The sequence below is a fragment of the Kogia breviceps genome, chromosome 8 (assembly GCF_026419965.1).
Source record: "Kogia breviceps isolate mKogBre1 chromosome 8, mKogBre1 haplotype 1, whole genome shotgun sequence".
In the NCBI taxonomy this organism is placed as follows: domain Eukaryota; kingdom Metazoa; phylum Chordata; class Mammalia; order Artiodactyla; family Physeteridae; genus Kogia; species Kogia breviceps.
The window spans coordinates 7,530,695-7,555,842 of NC_081317.1; the positions used below are offsets into that span (position 1 = coordinate 7,530,695).

Here is a 25,148-nt window from a genome sequence, read left to right on the forward strand (position 1 = left end):
GGGGTCACGACCCTGCCTGCTTCCCTAAACCCAGGACATCCTTTGTCTTCGTGGTTTCCCCCGACTCCTTGCCACCCGGCCCTCCCAGCGCCTTGTGAGATCAGAGACAGGAGGGGGATTAGGTTGTGCAAATGGCTGCCCCCTCCCCGCCACCCTGCCTCCCTGTTTTAGTCGTCTCTGCCCTCCGCCGCCTTCTCCCTCCATTACAATCCCTCTGCCAGGCCAAGGGAAGAACGACATTGACAGGTGCCCCCACCCAGGGGCGGCGGCGGGGCAAGGGGCCGGCTGCTCAGTAAAGGATCAGAAGCGGTTTCTCCCCCACCCCGTCCTCTTCCTCATCCTGCAATCCGCGCCTCCCCCCTCTTCCGCGCTGCGCACGGATGGCGGCTGGAGCCGCAGAGGTGTGTGTGTGTGACGGGCGGGAGGCTGCGTCTGCTCCCCGATGCCCACGGGGCTATCTCCTCTCCCAGGGGCTATGGGGCGGGGGGGGGGGGGTCCCCTGCCAAGGTCCGGGAATTCCCATGACAGGAGGGAGCTGTCCTCCGTAGGGCCTGGGGTTGGGGGCACTGTCCCAGGGATGCTGCCCCCCTCAAGAGACCCCCAGGGCCGAAGGGAGGAGCTGAGTAATGCAGGCCCCTCAGTACCCAAGGGGGGTTGGGGGGACAGCCCATTGCCAGGGTCTCGCTGTCTTCCCCAAAGGATGGGGCGGAGGAGGGGGGCGTGATCCCGTGGCTGCTGGCTTGACGTTTGCGGACAAGCCGGGGGCGCTGCGCCCCTGAGGGGCTCTCGTGGCGGGGGTGGGCCGCCTCCTTCTGGCTGGAGGCGGGGGGCGCGCCTTCCGCGGTGCAGCGCCACGGGCTGCCGTCGGGGCCGGGTGGCGAGGCCCAGAGGGCCCGGGCGGGGGGAGTCCGAGTTCAGGGGCGCGCCGCTCCTACCTGCCTACGAAATTCTCGAGCACAGAGCTCTTGCCGGCGCTCTGGCCGCCCACCACGGCGATCTGCGGCAGGTCGAGGTCCGCGTTCTGGCCGATGGCGGAGAAGGCATCCTGCAGTCGGTTGACCAGCGGGATGAGATCCTCCATGCCACGGTTGCCCATGGTTGCGGCTGGCCCCGCGGGCTGCGATCCGTCGGCAGCTTGGGCTCCTGGCTTTGGCTCCGCCGCTGCAGCCGCGCGCTCAGACTGCCTGCGCCGCGGGCCCCCCGCCCCTCAGGGATCGGAGCGGAGCGCTGCGCCAGAGTGCCGCTAGAGGGTGCCCGCAGCCCTCCGGGCCGGCAGCCATGCGCAGGCGCCGCCCGTGACACTATGGGGACTGTAGTTTTCTCCTTCTGCGGATTTTGGGGCGCTCGAGCTGTTTCTGGGGGAGGCGCGGATGCTGCACCGCAGATATCGTTCCTGGAAATGGTCAAGGTCTCCTAGGTACTAGGTACCGTTAGTACCAGGCCCCTCGGATAGTGGTCATGACTGCCAGATGAGGAAACTGAGGCTTGGAGACATGGGCCTCCTCCAAGGTCATAGTCTCCTGACCTTCAGTTCCACTTGCCCTCACTGCCTTCTACTCTAGGTTGTGACTAGTTTATCTCCGGCATTTCCCTTCCCGCCTTTGGGCCTCAGTTTCCCTGTTTCTAGAAGGAGAAGATATAGAACATTAATTCAACAAATATTTACTGAGCACCTACTATAAGCCAGACCCTGTTCTAGGCGCTGGAGATACAACAGTAAACAAGAACAAGAACAAGATCTTCCCTCATAGATTTTACAGTGGAGACAGACAGTAAATGAATAAACAGATAAATGAAACAGTAAAAGTGAAAATAGTTTATACTAATAGTGATGGGAGAAATAAACATGAGGTGTGAAGAGAGGTACCTGCGTGGGTGCAGAGTCCTCTTTAGCCTGGGAGGTTCGGGGGGTTCTCTGAGGAGGTGACATTTGAGAAGAGACCTAAATGTTGAGAAGGAGCCAGCCAGGCCAAACGAACGGCAAGTACAAAGGCCCTGACACTTGGAAGGACCTTCTTGGGACAGTTGGGACTTCTTGTCCTGGAGAGTGACAGTCTTTTCCCCAAACTATCAGGGTGGTGGTAAAACAGTGGGATTTGAATCCAGGACTTCTACAACCCTACCCTGTTTATCCTTTTCACATGGAGAGACCATGGGGCCCCAGGCCTAGCCACCCACCTCTGCATTTAAGGAACCTAATTTGGACTCCCCACAAGGCTGGGAAGAAAGGCCAGCCTACCCTGTGCTGCTGGGGATCAGCAGGTCACTCTGTCTGTGAACAGAGCGGGGGCACTGCTGGGAGATCAGTGGCCTGTGAATTGAAGACTGTTGTGCATTCACCCATTTAATGCATATTTATTAAGCCAGGAACTATGCTAGACCCCGGTGAAAAAGCAGTGAGCAAAATGGATAAAGCCCTTACCCACATGTGGCTTATAGTCTAGTGGAAAAAGAAGGACAGAGCACAAATAAGGCAATAAATATGACTGTCAGATGGTGATGAGTGATTTGGAAAGCAAGAAAGCTGGGGAAGTTGGAGGAGGGGGTAGTGTCGCTCTTTTGTATACAGTGGTCAGAGGAGGACTCTGGTAAGGTAAAAATTTGAGCAGAGACCTGAAGGAAGTGAGGGAGCAACTCATGTGGACATCTTGGCGAGGAATTTTCCAGGCAGGCAGAGGGGAATAAGCGGATCCCATCCCAGGAGCTGGGCCTCGGTCTCAGACGAGCTGTGTGATCCGGGTCCCTGCACATCTTTGAGCCTCAGTTATCCAATGTGGGAATGCCTGCGAAGGGCATGGCCCTGGTCTGGCACTTAGGAGACCCTTATTAAACTGCTGCTGATGATCACAGCCTTCCAGATAGCTGGGGCATCAGTCACACACAACACACATCCTGTGCAGCTGCTCCAAGCCAGCCCATTTTTATGCTCTGAGAGCAGAGAGGGCAGAGATGAAACCTGAATTGGAGCCATTAATTTGGAAAGAGGGTGCAGGATACAGATGTCTGCCTAGAACAGCACCATCATGGCTAGGTTGTTTTTCCTAATTACAATAGGGAAACGTATTGTAAAAATCAGACTTTACACAGCGTTTGATAGCTTCTGGCCATTCTCCCACCCAGAAATAACCACTACTTATAGCTTAGAGTTTATTCTCTGGCTTATCCCAAATATATTCATTTTGTTTCATTTTCCTTTTATAGAAATGGGATCATACAATAAATCCGGTACTGCTGTATCACCCACGCCAGACCAGCAGCCTGGGCATCACCCCGAGTTTGTCAGAAATGCAGACTCTCAGGCTTCACTCATGACCTGCTGGATCACAGCCTACATTCCACAAGAACAAGGGCCCCTGGCGATTCCAGTGCACATCAGAGTTGGAGCTCTAATACGTATTATTACATGCAACTTGCTTTTTTTAGCAACAGTATGTCTTTGACGTCTTTCAGCGTAAGAACAATTTGGTCACATTCCTTGTTCACGGCTGCATAGTTTCCCACTGTTTGGTGGTGCTCTGGTTTTGTTCCCTGGTTTGCTAAAAATGACTGTGCTGGGCTTGAAGAATGGATGGATAAAATGCCACTTGGTGGGGGAGTGTGAAGAGAGAAGTGCTGATGTTCTGGGCAGGGGAATCAGCATAAGCAAAGGTATGCAATCAGAAAGGAAATGAACCTGAAGTCTACCCTGTCCTTGTTCCCACAGGGCTTGGTGAGGACCGAAGGAGGGATACTGCAGATGGTTCTCCCGGGTGCTGAGAAGTTGGGAGTCCAGAAAGCCAATGAGTTAAATGAGAGTCTTAGAAATGGCTTTGACCCTCTACTTTGAGCACTAACAAGGGAGAATTCTCTCTGGAGCCCCTGAAGCTGTAACCACCACCTATGCTTGCAGATCAGTAGCAGTAACACTCACTGGGCATCTCCCCCTGGGCCAGGTTACTGTGCTGAGAGATTCAACCCTCAGGAGGGAGAAGTTCTTATTAGTTCTCCTTGACAGATGAGGCAACTGAGGCACAAAGAGGAATGCGGCTGAGGTCACAAAGCCAGAAAGTGATGGAGTGAAGATGTGAATGGAGGGAGGTGAGACCCAGGGCTTCTATGTTTATATCCTATACTGCACCAGCTCTTGCAACCTAGACACTTTTAAGGCACATGAAATAAAACACTAGTCCTTTCTGATGGGGTTTTTGTTGGGCATACAGCGGGTGCTCAATAAATGCTGATTGTATTGAATTGTGCAATGGCCTTATGGTGCAGCCTTGACCCTATAGCTCCTGGGTCAAGCCATTATATTTAGTCACTAAGTCTGCTCAGGGTCTGGCCCTTTGGATTCATTCATTCATTTATTCTTCAGCAGGTATTAATCAGTGGCTACTTCATGCCAGACCTCAAGCAAGACATAGGGGGATGAAGAGGTTAATAAGAGGCAGGGCTTGTCCTGCTAGAATGTGGATCCACTGTGAGAAGAAGACAAACTAAGCAGACCAGGTGCATGAAGCCAAGACACCTGGCCATGTCTGGGGCAAGGTCACTGCTGAAGAAGCATCTGGGCCGGGCTAGGGCACACATAGTGCCCTCCTCTGTGTGGCTGGGGGATGGGCACCGAGATTTCCCAGGGGCTTTGGGGCACCGATGGTCCAGGCATCTGTGCTGGCACTGCCCCATCTTACAACGAGGAGCTCCCCATAAGCCTGGAACAACAACGTAAGCCTAGATCCCTTGTATGCTGAGGATCAAGGGCACAGCTCCAAAGCTAGACTGCCTGCTGTTCAAATCCCACCCCTACCACGGTCTAACCCAATGACCTTGGGCAAGTCAGTTCACCTCCCTGGCCCTCAGTTTCCCCCACCCATGAGCCCACTACACACATTTATTCTTTCCAAAACTGGGGTCATAATGTGTATGCACTTTTGTAACCTACGGAGTTCAATTCATATCATATCATGAGTGTTTAAATATCCTTTGAAGACATACTTTCTGAAGGCTGTGTGCTATTCCTTAAGAGGCAGACACCGTGATTTATTTAGCTGTTCTCCAAGCTGATTATTTTCCAGACAGCTATTATAAATAATGTTTCTGTGAGCGACTTGCTGGCTTTTTAAAAAAAAACTATACTTTAATTTTATTGGAGTATAGTTGATTTATAATGTGTTAGTTTCAGGTATACAGCAAAGTGATTCAGTTATACATATATTCATTCTTTTCTAGATGCTTTTCTCATATAGGTTATCACAGAAACCTGCTGTCTTTTTTTTTTTTTTTTGCGGTACGCGGGCCTCTCACTGTTGTGGCCTCTCCCGCTGCGGAGCACAGGCTCCGGATGCGCAGGCTCAGCGGTCATGGCTCACGGGCCCAGCCGCTCCGCGGCATGTGGGATCCTCCCTGACCAGGGCACGAACCCGTGTCCCCTGCCTCGGCAGGCGGACTCTCAACCACTGCGCCACCAGGGAAGCCCCCTGCTGTCTTTTTAAAAAATAAATTTAATTAATTTATTTTTGGCTGCGTTGGGTCTTTGTTGCTGCGCGCGGGCTTTCTCTACTTGCGGCAAGCGGAGGCTACTCTTTGTTGCGGTGCGCGGGCTCCTCATTGCAGTGGCTTCTCTTGTCGCGGAGTACGGGCTCTAGGTGTGCAGGCTCAGTAGTTGTGGCACATGGGCTTAGTTGCTTCGTGGCATGTGGTATCTTCCCAGACCAGGGCTCGACCCTGTGTCCCCTGAATTGGCAGGCGGATTCTTAACCACTGTGCCACCAGGGAAGCCCCAAACCTGCTGCCTTTTAAAAGGCTTGTTTCTGATTATTTTCTTGGGCTAGATTCCTACAAGTGGGGACCAGGTAAAGGGGCAGAACATGTTCAAGAGTCTTGATAGAGAATTTTCAGATTGCTTTCCAGAAAGATGAATTAGCACAGGAAGCCACCGCTGCCTTCCCTACCTTCACCAGCATGAGCATTATTTTTAGGTGTTTTTATTTTTTTTTTTACTTTGGCAATTTGCTAAGCTCCCCTGTGCCAGGTGCCAGTGCTAAACATTATGTAATATCATACGCAGACACACACACACACAGGCAGGCGCACACACACACAAAAACCCCGGGAGGGGGTACTCATTTTACAGTCGAAGAAACAGGCTCAGAGAGGACTGCTGCATCAGCCAGGGTCGCCTAGCCAGAAGGCAGTGGAGCCCCAATTCAACACCGGACCTCTCCAAGGCTAGCACCCAGATCTACTGGTTGGAAGCCTAGGCGATCTTGACTCAACCCACCCCTCCTTCCCCATTGCCTCTGTCTTGGTTCTCACCAGAGCCAAGTGATCTAATATCTAATCTGGGCGGATATGATGCTGTCACACTCTTCCCTAGCACTCCCTGCCCCTCAGGGGTAAAGCCCAACTCTTCAGGCTCGCCTTCAAAGCCCGCATCGTCCAGGCTTCCCTTCCACCCAAAGGCGCGAAGTCCCCTGAGCCCGACCCCGCCCCGCCCTCCGGCCGCGCCAAGCCGCATTCGCGCCTCTAAGTCCAGGCAGAGTTAGGCACCTGTGCTGCCGCCCGGGGCTGTAGTAGAGCCGGTTCCTAGCTTTAGGGAAGCGCTAAAGCCACATGACTGCAGTCACGTGACTGCAGTGATTGGTTGACACTCGGGTCTCCGCTGGGCCGACCTTAGGTCTGCTCGTCCCTAGCGCCACTGTGCGCCGTGTGGCACACAGTCGGCGCCTAATGCAAAGTGAGCGCATTGCCTAGGGCTGTTACAGCTGTGGTCGGCTCTAAGCAACAGAAAAAGCAAAGGGGATTGTTCTTACTAATTGCGGATTGTTTGCCTCAGTGCTTGTGTGGGGTCCTAGGAGAGGTGCACCGGGACGCGGGACAGAGTTGAAGTTAAAGGGTCCTTGCGGGCAGGACCGTTCACGGGCAGGATGAGCGCCGTTTTTTGCCATTAAACTCTGCCCTCTTCACCCGCTCCCCAGCCAAACCGGAGAAACAAACAAACAAAAAACCACTTTCAAACCGATCTCGCCACCCCTTCCAGGGCTGATTCTTCTGCTGTTGTGCCGGTCGTCCTCTCGCTGGGTCTCGGCCCCCGAATGTACAGCCGGCGGCTGCACGGCCCCTCCCACCCCAGCCCCGCGCGGGGTCTTCGGATCGCGGGACAGTGGCGGCCGCGGCAAGGTCTGCTGGGGATGGTCCTCCTCGAAGTCGCCCGCGATGTCCCTGCCAGACGAGAGACCCCTCTGGGCGACAGACGGACCTGGGGCTCAGAGCCGCCCCTTACCGATGCGGAGGACGCGGGGCAGAGGGTCTGCGCTGCCCAGGGTCCCCTAGCAGCTCGGAACCACTCCCACCGCCGCCCAGCAGCTGGGCCGAGCAGGTGCCGCCCCTGCAGCGCGAAGGGTGCATGGGGCGGGATCTCGCGGCGCGGCCGTGGGCACCCGGACCTCCCGTCCTCCAGAGGGCGCTGCCCTGCCCGGGCCCGCGGACTGGTCTTCGGAGCGGACAGGCCGTGGCGGAGCCGCGGGGACCCCGGGAGCCACGATCCGGAGCGCGCGGCCCGCCCCACCCCTGGTGGGGGTTACGCGACTGCGGAGGGGGTGCGGGGAGGAGGCTGTGTGGTTCCCGTGGCCAAAGGCACGCTGGGAGGCGAAGTGCGCGGGCCGAGCGCGGCTCGGGGGACGGCGGAAGCCTTAGGGGCCACTTGAATGGAGGCCGAGGGCTTCGTTGGCAGGTGTGGACATCGGCTTTGACGTGTAATGCTGGCTCTGTCTGTAGAGGAAGGGGTCAGCGGAATGGGGGAGATTAGGGTGGAGGGAAGCCTTCCTCCTACTTTGTTCGTGGAAGAAAGGGAAAGATGGGGGTGGGGCGGCGCTGATGTTATTGACAGAACTTGTGCACAAGGGACAGGGTGGGAGTATCAGAGGGGTGTGAGAGGACGGGGCTGGCTTCGCTACGTGACTGGCGCAGAGAAAGGCTGAAGGGTGGGGTGGGAGGTGTATTTGTGTCGGACGCTCGTCCTGGAGCTGCGGAGTGGAGGGAGTCGGAGGGATGGAGGGTGGGGTTGGGCATTTGGAGGAGGGACTGTTGGGAAGATTTGGGGGAAATTGGCGGGAGGGTGGTTGAACTCTGCTGCTGGTGCAATTAGAGGTGTATGGAAAGGATGGGGCGCACGCGTGGCACGCTCTGGGCAGGACCAGAAGGGTAGCTGTGAAGCTCGGTCGGCAGCGTGTGAGGGCCGCGGGCTCGGGGTGGGCGACGGGGATCCGGCCTGACTCCCTCCCTTCCCGCAGCCGCCATGTTCAACCAGCAACAGCAGCAGCAGCTCCAGCAGCTCCAGCAGCAGCAGTTGCTGCAGCTCCAGCAGCTGCTCCAGCAGTCCCCACCGCAGGCCGCACTGCCCATGGCCGTCAGCAGGTAAGCTCCCCACTGGAGGGGTGGGCGGCTCTAGACCTGCCCCTCTGACCCATGCCTTGGAGACCTCCTCCCAGCCCTTTCTCTCAGGGCCATCCCTGTCTGAGTCCTGGAGGTCATCAGTTCCCACCCTAAGGGGATGCTCTGTCTGCAGCAGAGGGGGGCAGAGAATGGAGGTGAGGGGTCTCAGGGAAGAGGGAGGGTTTGACTCTCCCCAGAGCCCTCTGACCCTGCTCTTAACACACAGGGGGCTCCCCCAGCAGCAGCCACAGCAGCAGCTCCTGAATCTCCAGGGCACCAACTCAGCCTGTCTCCTCAACAGCTCTGTGCTGCAGAGAGCTTTGCTTCTGCAGCAGTTGCAAGGTATGACTGCGGGCCCTGTCTCGCTCCATCTTAGCGGTAACTCCCCAGCAGCCCCACGCCACTGAATCTCATCAAATCCACACAGTAACCCTGAGAGGGATCTGTGTCAGCGTCCTGGTTTACAGATGAGGACACTGAGGCTCCAGGAGGTGGAAGTCCCTAAGTTGCTCAGCTGAATGCAGGTCTGTCTGATCACAGAGGTGTACCCTTGGCCATGGTGTTAGCTCTGTGGGTGCTACTCAGCACAGTTTGCTGACATTCAGATTAGATGACATGATGGATGGCAAGATCTATTTTGACCACCCTCCTTTGCATCCTATTTGACAGATGAGGATGCCGAGGTCCAGAGAAGGGAAGTCATTTGCCCTGAGTCACGTAGCATCAGCAGTGGCTAGATAGACAGAGGCCTGGGCCTCCTGACCCCCTGGGTCTCTGAGGAGGTGTCTCTAGCCCTCTACGTTAAGCCTGTGTCCTTACCTGAGTTTCCCCATGTGGAGAGCAGTCTTTCATCTCTTCCTTACAAGAAGCTGCTCCCGATACCTTAGCCCCTGCAGGAGTAATCCAGGGCTCCAGAGACGTGGGGCCAGCTCATCTTCAGACCCAGCCTCTCCCACATGGTAGCTGTGGCTTGCTGGCTGGGTCCTCAGGACTGGGCATTGTGGTGAAGCCCTGACAAACCCAATTCCTTGACTCTGCTGACAACCCTAAGGGGAGATACACTCATGATCCCATTTTACAGATGAAGAAACTGAGGCCCAGGTGTTGATTAGTGGTCTTACTACAGAGCTGTGTTCTGAGACACCAGGCCATCCTGCCTCCCAGCAGGGTATGCAGTCAGGTCAGAAGATGTGATGGTCATCACTCTTCAGCCCTCCTGGGGCCACATGGGTGTGGATGGTCCTGAGAGCTGGCTTATAAATGATAGATGGATGGGTAGAGAGATAAAACCACACACAGGGACCCACAATGTATATATATATTTTTCACTTTTTCTTACTCATTTTAAAAGTCATACTCTTCAAAGAAGAGTGAAAGAAATATTTTTAAAAGAGTATAAGAAAACCCAAATGGTCATATGCAGATTGACTCCTAAAGAAAAAAACCACCCTTTAAAGTGTTGGTGTATTTCCTCCCCTTTTTTTCCAGGCACGAACTTGGGGACTTGTATATGATTGTGGTTACTGATATAAGTGAAAGGCTGTATCTTGTTTCTTTTTCACTGAATATAGTGGCATGATCGTTTACCAAATTATTTGAAAGTCTCTGTAAAGATTGTTTTTGAACAGCTGTTTAATATTCTGCTGGAGGTGTGTGCCCTTGTGTCCCTAAACTTTCTCAGCTGTTTTCTTCTACTTCTTTTCTTTTCTTTTTTTTTCTTTAAATAATGGAATGAATATCATGTTTGAGACTATTCTCTTAGAATGGATTCCCAAAAGTAGAATGACTGGGTCAGGGGGGATGGATATTTTCTGGCTCTTGATAAGTATTGCCAAATTGCTTTCCCGAAGGACTGGACCAGTTTGCAATGCCACCAGCCACGTATGACAGTGCCGGTCTCACCATGCCCACGGCAACATTGGGTATTATACTCTTTACATATATATATATGTATATATACATCTAATCTACTAATTTGCTTGGCAAAAGCTATATCATTAATGTTTTAGTTTACATTTCTTGGAGTGCTAGTGCTGGTGAATATTTTATATTTGTCTTTTAAACATTTGTAATTCTTTTTGTGACTTGTCCATGTGCTTTGTCTATTTTTTCTTTTAGAGTGTGCCACCTTTTATCTTACCGTTTTTAAGAGCTGGTTAGCGTTCTCTCTGCACATATGTGTATATGTATTTGTTTTAAGTTAATGTTAATTAAACCCTTAGTAAATACCAGGCACACTTGTATATCTCATTGAATCCTCATAGAACATTGTGAGTCAAGCACTATTACTATCCCCATTTTACAGATGAGGGAACTGAGGCCAAGAAGGGGAAACTGATTTGCTCAAGGTCACAGATCTTGTACTGTGGAATCTGCATTTGAACCAGTTCTCCCAGCACATCTGACCCATACATGCCCTTAACCCCTGTGCCTCCCATCCCAGCGCTGGGTCAGGGATTTAAACTGTCCTTTATTGGGCCACACAATTCCCAGTGCTGGACCTCTGAGTCAGAGGAGGTACCTGCCCTTAAGGAGTTCGCAGGGTGGTTAGGTGGTGGGCAATGGAAGCAGACAAGGAAATTGTGCAGGTGGTCCTAGAACAGGGAAGCTGGGGCCTCTGGGGATACAGAGAGGGTCTGGGAAGGCCTCCCAAAGGAGAATCACCTAAAGGGAGGAATGAAGAATGATTGGGATGTAGAACAGTCCAGAAAGAAGAAACAGCATGTGCAAAGGCCCAGAGGCAGGCAGAGACCAGACTTGTTTGAGGGATGCTGGGAGCATGTAGCTGGAATAAAGTGGGCACATGTGTGGGGAGAATTGCGAGAAAGGAGGTCGGGGGGGAGCGCAGGACTGGACCTCGCACGGTGAGGAATGGGCTTCGTTCCTGAGTATCAGGGAGCTATGGAAGGGTTTAGGCAGGGGGAGGGGTGAAGTCAGAATGTGGTTTTAGAAAGATCACTGTATGCTGCTATCCCGTGCAAAAACTGTGGCTGAAATTCACACAGGGGATGAAGTGGCTTTTTAGGAAGGGGGGTGGTAGGAGTGGAAATTTGAAGGGGGGTCAGGCTAGACTGAGAAGAGGAGTAGGAGTCAGTGTTAATAGAATTTGGTGTTGGCTTGGATGGGGGAGGGTAAGGAGAGGGAGGAGTCAGGAAGACCCCCAGAATCCTCTCTGGTAGCCAGCTGTGGCAGCAGTGCTGCTCCCAGAGACCCTGGACAAGCCACTCCTTTGCTTTGTGTCTCATTTTGTCATTAGTAGAGAGGATAATACTTACTCTGATGGTGACTGGGCGGGGTGACTGAGGCCATGCGTAGAAAGTGCTTAGCAAGTGCCTGCTTCCCAGGAAACTTTTTTTTTGCGGTACGCGGGCCTCTCACTGCTGTGGCCTCTCCCGTTGCGGAGCACAGGCTCCGGACGCGCAGGCGCAGCGGCCATGGCTCACGGGCCCAGCCGCTCCGTGGTATATGGGATCATTCCCGGACCGGGGCACGAACCCGTGTTCCCTGCATCGGCAGGCGGACTCTCAACCACTGCGCCACCAGGGAAGCCCCCAGGAAACTTTTGATGAAGGGTAGCTGCTATTGGTAGGAGAGTGCCTAATTATTCCAGGGATCAGTCATCTTACTGGTTCCCCCTTTGGGTCCTGTGCTGCATCTTTCACATACCTTAAGGTGTACACTAAAGCATGCCTGAGGGGGAGCGGAGTTGCTGGGGGCGCTTAAGCCACTGACCGGGGAGGCATTTGGGGTGGGAAAAGGCCCCCTTCCCTCCCCAGCTGAAGCAGGAAACGCTTGCCCTAAAGCCCCCTCTTCACCAGTGCTCCAGGTGGGACTGCGTCTTCGGCCCTCATCTCTCCCCTGTGGCTGCCCTTGGGTGGGGAGGGTCCCCTTGGAAGTGAACTGAGATGATGCTTTGGAGGACTGACCCCTGACCCTAGCCTCTACCACCCAACCACAGTTGTAATCCCTCTTCTCCCCTCTTTTCACACACAGGTAACCTCCGTGGCTACAACCTGGCAACCCCAAACCTGACAGCTCCCAGCCTCACACCCTCGCAGCTGGCCACCCCAAATCTACAGCAGTTCTTTCCCCAGGCCACTCGGCAGTCCCTGCTGGGCCCTCCTCCTGTTGGGGTCCCCATAAACCCCTCCCAGCTCAACCTTTCAGGGCGGAACACCCAGAAGCAGGCCCGGATCTCCTCTACAACCCCCAATCGCAAGGTGAGTGGTATCTGGACTGGAGCAGGTGAGGATGGGCGTGGGAGAGGGTGCATCTGGGGATCAGCCCAGCTCTGCCCTCTCTGGCTCACATTGGCCTTTGGGCAGGTCATACCCCTCTTTGTACGTCAGTTTCCTCATCTGTAAAATGGGGAAGGGGGCAGGAGTTAGACTTGCTTAGTGTTTCCCAAACTTTAAATATTCCTGAACCCAGATGTGATTTTTGCTATATCCAAACACCACCAGTACTATTATTTATTCCCTTTAAAATTGCTATTTATATTATTCACTAATATTACTTACTAATATTTCTCTCTTTTTGAAAAAACTGACATATAACATTGTATTCATTTTAGGTGTATTCTACCAATTTTCTTTAAATCAGCTCTGCCCAGTGGAAATAAAATGTGAGCCATACATGTAATTTAAAATTTTCTAGTAATCACAGTAACAAAGTAAAAAGAAACAGGTGAAATTAATTGTACTCGCATATTTTATTCAACTTAATATATTTTAAAAAGTATCATTTCAACCTGTAATCAATATAAAAAATGAATACAGCATTTTGCATTTTTTTTTTTTTTTTTTTTTTTGTACTAAGTCTTTAAATTCCGGTGTATATTTTATGCTTATGTCTCAGTTCGGCTTCCAACATTTCCAGGGCTCAGAAGCCAGGCACATGTGGCTAGTAGCTCCCGTCTGGGATAGCACAGCTTTAAATGAAGTAGCTGCTTCTCTGTTACATTTAGTTAAAAAGGAAACATTATATCACTGTCTGAAGTTTGTTTAAAAAGGCTAAATTAATTGCCACACATAGAAGTAAAAGAAAAGTGATTGGGGGTAAAACAATGTTATAAAATCCTCTACACTGTTGCCAGCTGAAGGTTCTAAGCCTCTACAGGCCTTTCCCTGACAAAAGCAGTAAGACTCAGGGATTTTCAAAGGGAATAATATCCTCCCTGAGTCTGTCCTGTCCCTGAACGTCCTGGCAGCTCCTCACACACACCACACTCCTGAGAGCATCTGGCGGTGGAGGGGTGGAACACCCTCCTTTTCTGGCTGCTCTGGCGCCAGCCCACATCTGGAGGTGAGGCATTTCCCTCCAGAGAGGGGTCCAGGCGGCCTCTGACTTAACGGTCGGGCTTGTCCTAACACAGTCTGGCCTAGTGTTTACCTCCTTGCCCCCATTTTACATATGGGAAAACCGAGGCAGTGGGGTGGAGGTTGCCCTGGACTGCACAGCTGTCACGACAGACCCAGAGGCCAGCCCTCCTGACTCGCAGGCCAGTGCCCATGTCGTGCAGGGTGAGAGCTGGGTAGTTTCTGAAGGGTGTGGGGTCCCGATGTGGTGCATGTTTCCACTCAGCCCTGGTTCCTCGGGCTTAGTAGGAGGGAGGGAAGCTGCATGTGGATTCCTGAGGCTTCCTGGGGTGCCCTGGAACCATGTGGGGCTGTGTGTTCATCTCACAAATGTCTGTTAAGTCCTGTGGAGGACTCACTGGTGCAGAGAAGGCATCTGGAGATGCTCTCCTGGAGATCTTGGGATGGGGAGGGGGTGGTGGTAGTGGTGAGACCTTAATGCAAATAATGCTCCAGCCAATGAATTATGACTATGAAAAATGCCACAGAAAGGAAGCCTGGGGGCCTGTACTATGGGTTAGGAAGGCTTCCTGCAAGAAGTGCCTTTGGGGCTCTGGGAGAAGTCCTGGGGCTTTGGGGAAACAGAGAGAAGGCCAGTGTGGACATAGAGAGGGGGAGGAGGAGCGTGGGGGGGAGCTGAGGCTGGAGGGGTGGGCATGGGGTAGGGGCCAGATTGTGCAGGGGTGTGGGGAGGGTGGGTAGTTTCCGGCTTGGGGTAAGGAAGGAGTCATCCAGGGCTACGGGAAATCACGGGAGGGTTGCAGCCTGACAGAGATGAGAGACGTGATCAGGTTTGAGAAGGGTCCCTCAGGAATTCCCTGGTGGTCCAGTGGTTAGGACTCTGTGCTTTCACTGCCGTGGCCTGGGTTCGATCCCTGGTCCGGGAGCTAAGATCCCGCAAGCGTAGCGGCATGACCGACAAAAGAAAAAAGAGAGAGAGAAGGATCCTTCTGGCTGCTTTGTGGAGAACGGGGTGGGGAATCAGGAGGCAGCACCGTGGACCACGTGAAGGCATTGCATCCCCCAAACCTGCATTTACTTAACCGGCAGGCAGCTAGATGGAACGCCCTGGACAGAATTCCTGGGGTGTTTAGGATCTTCTCTGGGGCCAGGCTCCGTCATCCCCTGGGGGACGTGTTGCAGCCACTCTTGGGCAAGGGAATATTTACTGGGGTGGGTGGCAGGTATCATAAATGGTTTCTGAAAGGAAGCAGGATTCTTCTTCTCAGACGATGCCTGTGGAGGACAAGTCGGACCCCCCAGAGGGGTCTGAGGAAGCCGCAGAGCCCCGAACAGACACACCTGAAGGTGAGGGAGGGAGATTGCTGGCCCTTCAGAGGGGACGCGGGTTAGGGCAGTGGGGTGCAGGGGTGGTCATGGAGGCAGGGATCTTGCAGGGTGGGTGGAGGGTGAGCCCAGGCCCCATCTTCTGGAGCTCGTACCTGCTATATCCGGCACGGCAGTCATTCACCTGCCCTCCATTCCAGACCAAGAATCTCCCCACCGCCCAGATGGCATCACTAAGGAGAAATGCACTGCAGCATCTGAGCCTGAGTCTTGTGCAGCGTCTGAGCCACCGGCTAAAAGGTCAAAGAGGTAACTGATGCTGAAAACCTGCCCGGGGCCCAGGTACCCTGTACCCTGATTCCTGCAAAGGCAGAGGGTAGGGGGTAGGTGGGGTGAGATCCTTCAAGGAAAGGGCCTTGGTTTCTGGCTTGGAGGAATGTCAAACCTAATTCTTCACCTTACCTGGGAAGGCCCTCAGCCAGACGGACTCTGGCACCTTCACTGAGACTGAACCACCTGGAGGCAGGTGAGGTGGCCAGCTTGGAGGGGTGAAGATGTGAATCTGGAACCTCAGAGAGTGGGCAGAGGGTAGGCAGGCTTACAGGACCTCGGATACATATTAGCAAGTTGTGGGAGGTGGGAGCAAGTGATCCAATTTATTTAGGTGAAACTGGGACCCAGAGAGCCGAGGGGGCTTGTCCAAATCCTTAGCTTTGTAGGGGGCATAACTAGGACTGGAGCCTAGGTCATGGCCTTTCTTGGGAGCCCCTGGGGCCAATTGAATTTGATCTTCTTTTGATCCTTCCTAGCTCAGAGGAGCCCACAGAGAAGGGGACCCCAGGGCAGCTGCAGGCAAAGGTCCAGCCACAGGCCCGGCTGATGGCACCAAAGCAGACACAGACAACCGAGCTGCTGCCTGAGTCACTGGAAGCTCGAGTGCTGCCACGATTTCAGCCACGAGTTCTGCAGATCCAAGCCCAGGTGCAGCCACAGACTCAGCCACAGATGCTACCATTGAAGGCCCAGGTGCAGCCAAAGCTGCAGAAGCAGGCACAGACACAGACTTCTCCAGAGCACTTAGTACCGCAACAGGAGCAGCTGCAGCTGCAGAAGGAGGCAGAGCCTCAGAAACAGGTGCAGCCACAGGCACGTTCACAGTCCCCAAGGCAGGTGCAGCCACTGCTGCAGAAACAGGCACAGACGCAGACGTATCCACAGGTCCAGACAGAGGCGCAGCCGAGGGTCCAGCCGCTGGAGCTACCACTGGAGCAACCTCCAGTGCAGTTGCCAGTACAGCCACTGGAGCCAAACCAGAGACAGCCTCAGACTCAGCCACAGGTGTCGGTGCCAGCACCGGAGAAGGCCCCAGTTCCGGTTCACTCTGCAGTGCTGGAGACGCCACCCGATACGGTGGAAGCTGGAGCAGGTAAGTGAGCAGTGGCTCCCAGCCGGCCTGGTGATGGGGCAGCTCTGCCTGAACCCTTCAGTCCTACCCTGGCACTGTCCAACCCTGACTGGGTGCTGCCTGGGACTGAGGGTTGGGCCTGGATCTAGGGTTCGGGGCCGTCTGCACTGGAGGCTTCAAGGTCCTGGATGTGGGCAGAGAAGGTGGCTCTTGGGCCTGGGTCCCTCAGGGCCCATGTGGGAGATGGACCCTGGGGAAGCAGAACACGTCTGTCATTTCAGGCCTGGAGGAGGCCTCGCCGGAGCCAGTGGGCGCCCAGGTTGGCCTGGAGGAGAGCCAGGAAGAGTTGACCAGTGGCCTGGATGTGGGAGAATGTGAAAAAAGAGCAAGAGAGATGCTGGGGGTGGGTAGAGATGCTGGTGAGGGCCACATGGTACACCCAGTGGTGGGAGGGCCTCCTTCTGCCTCAGACCCCCTCAGCGCCCCCTCGGGTTTCCCCTCCTGTGAAATGTGACAGAAGCCCTCCACCTGGGTTCGTGGGCAGACCAGACTGGGTTTGACAGTGGTTCAGTGACAGTGGTTCAGCAAACTCTCATGTGGTGCCTTCACATGCCTTTGCTCTGATGATCTGGAGGTACTTTTAGTGCTAAGGGTCCCTTCCAGCCGCCTCACCCCGAAACTAGAGCCCCCAGAGCCCCCCGCGGGTAACGTTGCTCCAGCGGAGAGAGCGCAGCATGGAAGCCTGTGCCTGGGGCTCGGGGGCCCAGCCCTGCCTTCTGGCCAAACCCCCTCCCTTCTTCATGCATCTCCATCTGTCGTGTGAGGGGTGGGGTGGGTAGAGTGAGGAGGACCTTGGTTTGACTCGTGACTGTGGTGCTTCCTGGCTGAGCGAGCTTGGGCAATCCGCTAGCAGCTCAGAGCCTCAGTTTCCCCACTTGTAAAGTGGGCTGTCAGGAGGGCTCCTAGACGTTTAGCATGGGACTGGTCCACTGTAAGCGCCCGGCTGGTGGTAGCTCTGCTTCTGCCCCCGGTGTAGGTGTGGGGTGCCGGGGGCTCCCTGAAGGTCACCATCCTGCAGAGCAGTGACAGCCGGGCCTTTAGCACTGTACCCATCACGCCTGGGCCCTGGTCTGGCGACTCTACCTCTGCCACCCCTGCAGCGGCCAGCATGCCCTCTAAGCAGGCCCTTCAGTTCTTCTGCTACATCTGCAAGGCCGGCTGCAGCAGCCAGCAGGTACCTCCCCCAGCGGGTGGGTGGGGAGGTCACGTGGGCGGGCGGAGGGTTTGGGGTCTGTATGTGATGCCTAGCCTGCCCTTCCCACGGCTGCCTCTGTGGCCACATGGACCCTCAAGCCCCACCCCCAGCAGCTGTACATTTGCTCACAAAACATTTCCTGACCAGCCAAGGGGACAGGATTTTAGAGTTGGGTGGACCTGGTTCAAATCAGCCCTGACTGGCCGTGCGGATTTCGGAAGGTGAATTCCACCCTTTGTGCCTCAGTTTCCGCATGTGTCAGAGGAGGAAACATTTAGAACCCACCTCTAGAAAAAAAAAAATAGGGGGCTTCCCAGGTGGCGCAGCGGTTGAGAGCCCGCCTGCCGATGCAGGGGACGCGGACTCGTGCCCCGGTCCGGGAGGATCCCGCGTGCCCTGGAGCGGCTGGGCCCGTGAGCCATGGCCGCCGAGCCTGCGCATCCGGAGCCTGTGCTCCGCGATGGGAGAGGCCACGACAGTGAGAGGCCCGCGTACCGCAAAAAAAAGAAAAAATAAAAAAATAAACTCACCTCACTGGGAGGTTCTGGGGATTCAGTGACTTGACATTGAAGTCGTAAGCCCCAGGCCCAGCCCAGAGCGAGTGCAGCATTAATAACAGCATCAATAACAGCATCATACTGGTATGATTATGACTAGCGCCGTTGTTACCTTCGTCCCTCTGTGCCTCCCCTGAGCAGAGTCGTGGGAACCTGGAATCAGACTGCTCCTCGCCTTGGAGGCGCTCACCGTCTCCGGGGGGGCAGAGGCTCTGGCTGGCGTGTACTCACTCCGTGCCTCCGTTCACCATCCTTCTCGGGCCCAGGGTTGTAAGAGAAATGGCCTCCCAGCGGAGGTGGGGTGACCATGAAGCTAAGGTTGGAGGCCTCTTCCCCGGGCCCTACTCTTGCCCACCGTTCTGGGGCTCACTCCTGTCTCCCCTTCCTCCCTCCCCCCCTGCTGCAGGAGTTCCAGGACCACATGTTGGGGGCCCAGCACCAGCAGCGGCTCGGAGAGATCCAGCACATGAGCCAAGCCTGCCTCCTGTCGCTGCTGCCTGTGCCCCGGGACGTCCTGGAGCGAGAGGACGAGTGAGTGGGGGGATCTCAGAGCCGCTGTAGGAGGGGTAGGCGGTCTCACAAGCCAGCCCCGGCAGAGAGGGACCCTGAATCTACCATCCACAAGGTCTGCCTTTGGGTTAAGCATTGCCCTCCCCGAGACACCTCGTCACACCACCAACTGTGTGGCCTTGGACCTCAGTTTTCCTTATCTGTAAAATGGCCTTATGAGGGGTGTAATGCAGGAACTCATGAGCTAGACGGTCTCTTAAGGTTACATCTAGGCAGGAACAGTGTGACCGTCTATGTGGGAGGGAAGTGGGTTGTGGCACAGACCCCTACTCGCCTGGCATATGTGCTGACCCCAACCACAGGGGCCTGAAGGTCAGGATCTGCTCATCTTGTGGCTTGAGGTTAGAGCTTCCCTGGGGTCACCCCCTTTCTTTGTCATGGGGGCTTGGTCCATCAGAAATGTCAGCCCTCCCAGAGTCTGGGACTGGCTCTTTGGGATGCTCTGTGGGCAATCACTGAGGCCTGCAGGGGCTGGGGGGCATCATCAGTGAAAGAAACAGGATGGTGCTGGCTCAGGACACCCTGGGGGATATGGGCTATGTCTCACAGGACAGCTGCCACGCCGCTCCAGACCTCCTGGTTTTTCAGAGGCATCTAGAAACCTAGATTTGTATGTGAATCTCCCAATTTCAAAAATGTTAACAGCTAGTTCAGAATTAAAACAAGATGAAACACGTCCTGTGGAGGCCAAATCAGACCCTTTCAGAGGCTAGATGGGCCTTGGGTCAACGGTCAGGGACTGTGCCATGAGCATTTATAGAGGGTCACAGCTTGAAGCTCCCTGCATGGGGTGAGGGGACAGGAAGGGCCCTCGGGTAGCCTCAGCTTGCATCTCCTGAGTGACTGGGAGCGCTCTCTCCAAAGGCTCCTGTGTCTCTGTTAGCCAGTTTTCACTAAGAGAAGAGCTTCCCTATGGCTTTGTAGGATGTTCTCCAGCCTTAAGGCTCCCTTTGCTTGCTGACCTAGGAGTTATACTTAGGCCAAATCATCATAAAGACAGGAGAAAGGTGACTCACAGAGTTGTTCACTGCAGAGTTAATGCAATGGTGAAAAAATTTAGTTGGAAATGATCTATCCAAAACTAGGGGATTAGTCAGATCAGTTTAAGTCTGATCTGGTGGTAGAACTAATTCTAGGGAATTTCGGATAATGTGGAAACATATGTGTGATGCAATGTCAAGTTAGAACAGGATCCAAGATAGCATTTGCAGAATGAGTTTGATTATATTCAATATAAAAATAGATCTTGGGCTTCCCTGGTGGCGCAGTGGTTAAGAATCTGCCTGCCAATGCAAGGAACACAGGTTTGAACCCTGGCCTGGGAAGATCCCACGTGCCGCAGAGCAACTAAGCCCGTGCGCCACAACTACTGAGCCCACGTGCCACAACTACCGAAGCCTGCGCGCCTAGAGCCCATGCTTCGCAACGAGAGGAGCCACCGCAGTGAGAAGCCCGCGCACCGCAACGAAGAGTAGCCCCCGCTCACCACAACTAGAGAAAGCCCGCATGCGGCAACGAAGACCCAACACAGCCAAAAAAATTAAAGAAACAAATTAATTAATTAATTTTAAAAAAAGATCTTGTGACAGAAGAAAACTGCAGGGTTGTAGCCCAAGCTATAAACAAGCTTCAGGTGGAGGGGATTCTGATTACACTGTCTTCTGATGATGTCTGCCCTTGAATCTTGACTTGGCCCTGTACAGAATGTGTCAGTCCTTCCGATAGGCTGTGTGTCCTTCTGACACAGTCAGAAACTCTGGGCTGATCCCATGCCAGGCCCCGGGGATGCTGGGGTGGTGTCCCGGCTCCCCAGAGCTCCCAGTCCAGCAGGAGCAGAGGAGGGATCAGGTCCTCCCAATCCGTTGTGGAAAATGCTGTAGCGGTGGCACTTTGGGGTCCCAGAGGTGGGCCTGGCTACCTGGGATTGGAACAGGTCCATAAATGGGCAGAGGGGCAAGAACAGCTCTGGGAAGGAGAGGGCATCTAAACTGAAGGATAAGAGGAGTTCTCAAGGCCAGATATCCTCAGTTCTGTCACCTCCTGGTGGCCTCCTGGTATGCCAGATGCTTCTGAATCTCATTTCCCCCCAAGTTTTCTCTCTTATTCCTATTTAAGTATTCTTTCAGATGAGCCTCCGGACCATTTTGTTAGGTTTCCAAAAACCGATTCTGTTAGAATTGCATTCCGTTTATGGGGCGTCTGGAAGAGCTGCTGTCTTTCCAACAAGAATGCTGTGTGTCACACTGTACTCGTTTTCATTGTCATCATTCAGAGAGCCTCCACCCAGGCGCTGGTGCAACACCTGCCAGCTCTACTACATGGGGGACCTGATCCAGCACCGGAGGACACAGGACCACAAGGTATGAGGGCCCACCTGCTGTGAAGGCGCCCAAGCCCAGGGCTGGGGAGGAGAGAGCCCAGGTTGGGAGCAGAAAGTAAACGTCAGCCTTTGTCACCGCGTGGCCGTAACTCATGACGAGTCAGTCATGTTTCCTCTTTGGGCTTCCGTTTCCCCCATCTGTCCAATGTGGGCAAGGCACCATCGCACCCTGCATTCAGCCTCGGGACTCATGGGGTCCTCAGGTGCCTGCCCTCTCTCCCTATCTTCCGACAGTCCTGTCTCTGTTGCCATCTGTCATCCTACCTTATAGCACAGGGATGGAATGTGTTTGCCTGTGTTCTGTGAAGCACAGCCAGCCGATTACAGAAGTTGTGGGCCTGGGAGGCGAGGTCTCGCTGGGCCCTGCCTGGCTGCACCTGGGGATGCTGCCCGCCGCCCACCCGGCCTGCCTTCCCGTCCCCAGATCGCCAAACAGTCCCTGCGGCCTTTCTGCACTGTTTGCAACCGCTACTTCAAGACCCCCCGCAAGTTTGTGGAGCATGTGAAGTCCCAGGGGCATAAGGACAAAGCCAAGGAGGTAAGCCCAGCTCCCTCAGAGGACATGGGCCCAGAGAAGCAGAGTGTTGGCCAAGGCCACACAGCAAGTGGAGGTGTATTCCAGTCCAAATTCATTGCAGGTCTGGAGGGACTGGAGTTCTCTGGGGTGTGGGGAGGATGGGGTGTCGCACCCTGGCTGCCCAGAGCTGACTTGAGCCTTCACCCACTCCCTGGGAAGCTGAAGCTGCTCGAGAAGGAGATTGCCAGCCAAGATGAGGACCACTTCATCACGGTGGACGCCGTGGGCTGCTTTGAGGGCGATGAAGAAGAGGAGGAGGACGACGATGATGAAGACGAGATCGAGGTTGAGGAGGAGTTCTGCAAGCAGGTGCCTGGGGGGAGGTGGTGTGGAACGGAGGCTGGAGGCTGGGCTCCCAGCCCAGGAGAGACCTCACCCCACCTCCCGGGGGCCAGGAAGCACTGAGCTGGCATCTTTGGGCACGAAGGCCTGCCACGACTTAGTATCGCTGGGAACTCTATTCAATATGACGACATGTAAATATACATCATGACGCCTATAGGGTGGCAGGTGACATATGCAAGGTCTTCAAAGCCTGGCTGAAGTTTTTACCTGTGGAAGAGAAAGGGCATCCTAGGGCAAGAGAACAGCATCCTAAGGGCATGGAGAGGGGAGCTATGTGATGCATACAGGAAAAGTCAGTGAAAGATGATGAGGAGGAGGATGGCGAGAGCAGTCAACATTTTTTGAGCACTTACTGTATGCCACACGTGTACCAAGCACTTGCCTGGCAGAATCTCACCCACTTGGATGCCGGGAGGCGAGACTGCAGAGCCCGTGCTCAAAATACCCCAGCTCTGCTGCTTCCCAGGAGCGAGGAGCTGGAGGAGCTTTTCAGTTTAACAAGTGTTTCCAGAGCATCTATTCTGGGCCAGGCCCTGGTGCTGGATACCAGGGGTACTTGGGGATGAAGTGCTGGCCCCTGTCCTCACAGAGCTTGTCTGTTACAGTCCAGGGTGGTGAGGGGGCAGCCAAAGGGGGTGGTGCATAGCGGGGCTGTGGATGGAAGGTTGCGTGGGTGGCCTCCAGCCCTAAGCAGGTTGGGGGAGATGCCAGCTTTGCTGCTCAGCGCTCAGCAGTGGCATGACCTTGGGCAAGCCCCTTGGCCTCTAAAAGCCTGTTCCTCTGCTTAGAATAGCCCCAACTCAGACTGTAAGGAAGGGTCACAGCCCAGGGGGTGGTCGTTATTCTTAAAAGCCAGATTTGTTTGCAAGGCACTGCTAGGCATGGCCTTGTCTGGAAGGGGCTCATGTCCAGCCAGCGAGACAAGGGATCCTTGATCACTTGAAACCTACCCCCTAAGACTGGTTGCTGCAGCATTAGGGAGCTGGCGGGGGGCTCATGGCAGAGTGTAACCAGGGCTGCGGCCTCACTAGGGCTCACTGCCCTGCACCTCCATAAACCTGCTGTGCGACCCTGGGCAAGTGAGTTAATGCGCCTGGGCTTCAGTTTCCTCTTATGTGAAATGGGCAAACCATGGAAAGTTGTTATGAGGATTCAGCGAAATGACACGTGTGATGTGGTGGGCGTCGCTGGCATGGATTATGGCCAGTGTGGGAGCAGGAGGGCTTCCTGGAGGAGGGGGCTGATTGAGCCGAACCTGTTAAGTATAGATTGGGAAAGGCACTCGGGGGGCAGGATCTCAGCATGTGCAAAGGCTCAGAGCATGCCACCCACAACCTCCTGGAAATCAAGGGTGGGTTCCTTGATTGAAGAGCATGGGTGGGTTCCAGTCCCCGCCTGCGTTTGGGAGGAGGCTAGGGGAAGCCAGAACCAATGGAGGCCCACACCTGTGTGTTTCCAGGTGAGATCCAGAGATATATCCATAGAGGAGTGGAAAGGCTCGGAGGCCTACAGCCCCAACACGGCGTACGGTAAGACCCCAGCCCTGACCCCACCTGCAGGAGCTGCGGCCCTCGGGTTGCCTCCAGGCGACCCCCCAGATCCTAGCCACAGCAACCTGGCCGGGCAGCCTGTCCCCTCGTCCTCTTTTCTTTTCCCATCTGGAGGGTGGGGGGGTGGCCAGTGGGCCCCTAGAGAAGGGGGGGACACTGGCTGGTGAGGCATGTGAGTGCACAGACCCTGCTGTCCCACAGGTGTGGACTTCCTGGTGCCCGTGATGGGCTACATCTGCCGCATCTGCCACAAATTCTACCACAGCAATTCAGGGGCGCAGCTCTCCCACTGCAAGTCCCTGGCCCACTTTGAGAACCTGCAGGTGAGTCAGGCCCCCTGCCCAGGGAGTCACACTGTGTCCTAACTGACGGGGACAGCCAGTGGCCACCTCCCTCCTGTGCTTGGCCTCAGCCCCTGGGTACAGCCCCCAGTGAGAGGCTCTGCCCACAAAGGGAATCAGAGCCACGTTGGGGCCAATGTCTTTCTGCAGTTGTTCTGGTGGGTGCTGAGGGCTGGGCTGTTAGCTCTAGAGTTCTGGCCCAGAGAGGCTGAGCACATCACACAGGGTCACACAGCATATCTGACGCTGTCTCAACTGGGCTGGGGAAACAGCCTCTGGCCAGGAGCACACCCGGTGGGGAGGAAGCCTGGCCTCACCTGCACTCTCTGTGTCTAGAAATATAAGAAGGCCAAGAACCCCAGCCCCACCACCAGGCCTGTGAGCCGCCGCTGTGCAATCAACGCCCGGAACGCCCTGACTGCTCTGTTCACCTCCGGTGGCCGCACATCCACGCAGTCCAGCGCCCAGGACACAGCCAAAACCGCCAGCAAGGTGACAGCCCAACCCGCTCAGCACCCACTACCCCGGCGCTCAAGCCGCCTCAAAACCTGATGGAGGGAGCGGCCCACAGCTGCTCCGTCTGGCTCCAGATCTGCTACGCTTTTTAGGAGTCTGTGTGGAGACTGTGACATGGTTGGTGTTTGTACTCAAAATCCAATAAAAAAAGGTAGTTTGGCTGTGTAGTCCCCGGCAGCACTTCCGTCTGGGTGGACAGGGAAAGGGGGCCCCCAGCTAGCTCTCAGTCAGCACCCAGCCCCTGTGGGAAGTGTGGTGGCAGAACTGGAAAGCTGAAGACAGGCTCCCTAACCAGGGACTCTGGGATTACGAGGTGTTTCACCTCCTGAGCCTCAGTTTCCCTCTTAATAATGTACCCAGGCTAGGAAAGTACTACCTTCAAGTAAGATCTCATTTAATCTTCACAATGTCCCTAGGAGGTAGGTCTCGTTGTTATCCCCAAATTATCCCAGATGAAGATACTGAGGCCTAGCAAGGTCAAGTGCCTGCTGAAGGTCATGTGTCTGGTGAGTGGCCAGGATTTGACCCCGAGCCTGAACTCTGGACCCCTGTCCTGGCCTCTCCCAGCTGGACCCTACGGAAGTTGAAGGGCAGGAGTG

General features: G+C 54.8%; 2 protein-coding genes across 21 annotated transcripts in view; one reads left to right on the forward strand and one right to left on the reverse strand.

Annotated features, from left to right (window-relative positions):
* DNM1 (dynamin 1) overlaps window positions 1-1,202 on the reverse strand; it is a 45,375-nt gene extending 44,173 nt beyond the window's left edge. For all 6 annotated transcript variants that reach the window (XM_059072688.2, XM_067040644.1, XM_067040646.1 and 3 more), the window contains exon 1: window positions 936-1,202. In XM_059072688.2, coding sequence (XP_058928671.1) covers window positions 936-1,096 — 161 coding nt within the window. In that variant the 5' untranslated portion in view covers window positions 1,097-1,202. The remainder of the gene's footprint in view (window positions 1-935) is intronic.
* On the forward strand, window positions 203-24,716 carry CIZ1 (CDKN1A interacting zinc finger protein 1). Of its 15 annotated transcripts, XM_067040639.1 has the most exons (19): window positions 368-401; window positions 3,202-3,648; window positions 8,268-8,391; window positions 8,636-8,751; window positions 10,260-10,331; window positions 12,403-12,629; window positions 14,981-15,074; window positions 15,254-15,362; window positions 15,863-16,187; window positions 16,272-16,479; window positions 16,740-16,861; window positions 17,495-17,692; window positions 18,677-18,801; window positions 21,113-21,200; window positions 21,645-21,758; window positions 21,957-22,106; window positions 23,602-23,671; window positions 23,894-24,015; window positions 24,370-24,716. In XM_067040639.1, the coding sequence occupies exons 2-19, from the start codon at window positions 3,543-3,545 to the stop codon at window positions 24,583-24,585; spliced, it is 2,586 nt and encodes an 861-aa protein (XP_066896740.1). In that variant the 5' UTR covers window positions 368-401; window positions 3,202-3,542; the 3' UTR covers window positions 24,586-24,716. The 15 variants fall into 15 exon arrangements, with proteins under 15 accessions (XP_066896736.1, XP_066896740.1, XP_066896737.1 ...); XM_067040635.1 differs by having other exon boundaries at window positions 203-401; window positions 15,863-16,479; XM_067040632.1 differs by lacking the exons at window positions 368-401; window positions 3,202-3,648 and adding an exon at window positions 7,359-7,548 and having other exon boundaries at window positions 14,996-15,074.
* Window positions 24,717-25,148: the final 432 nt, after the last annotated feature.

What these genes read in the sequence shown, in the direction of transcription:
- CIZ1 (XM_067040633.1), top strand. Translation starts at nt 8,273, where the DNA reads ATGTTCAACCAGCAACAGCAGCAGCAGCTCCAGCAGCTCCAGCAGCAG. An exon ending in CTACAACCCCCAATCGCAAG is followed by an intron (nt 12,630 to 14,980) that starts GTGAGTGGTATC and finishes GAAAGGAAGCAG; the next exon opens with GATTCTTCTTCTCAGACGAT. An exon ending in GTCCTGGAGCGAGAGGACGA is followed by an intron (nt 18,802 to 21,112) that starts GTGAGTGGGGGG and finishes GTCATCATTCAG; the next exon opens with AGAGCCTCCACCCAGGCGCT.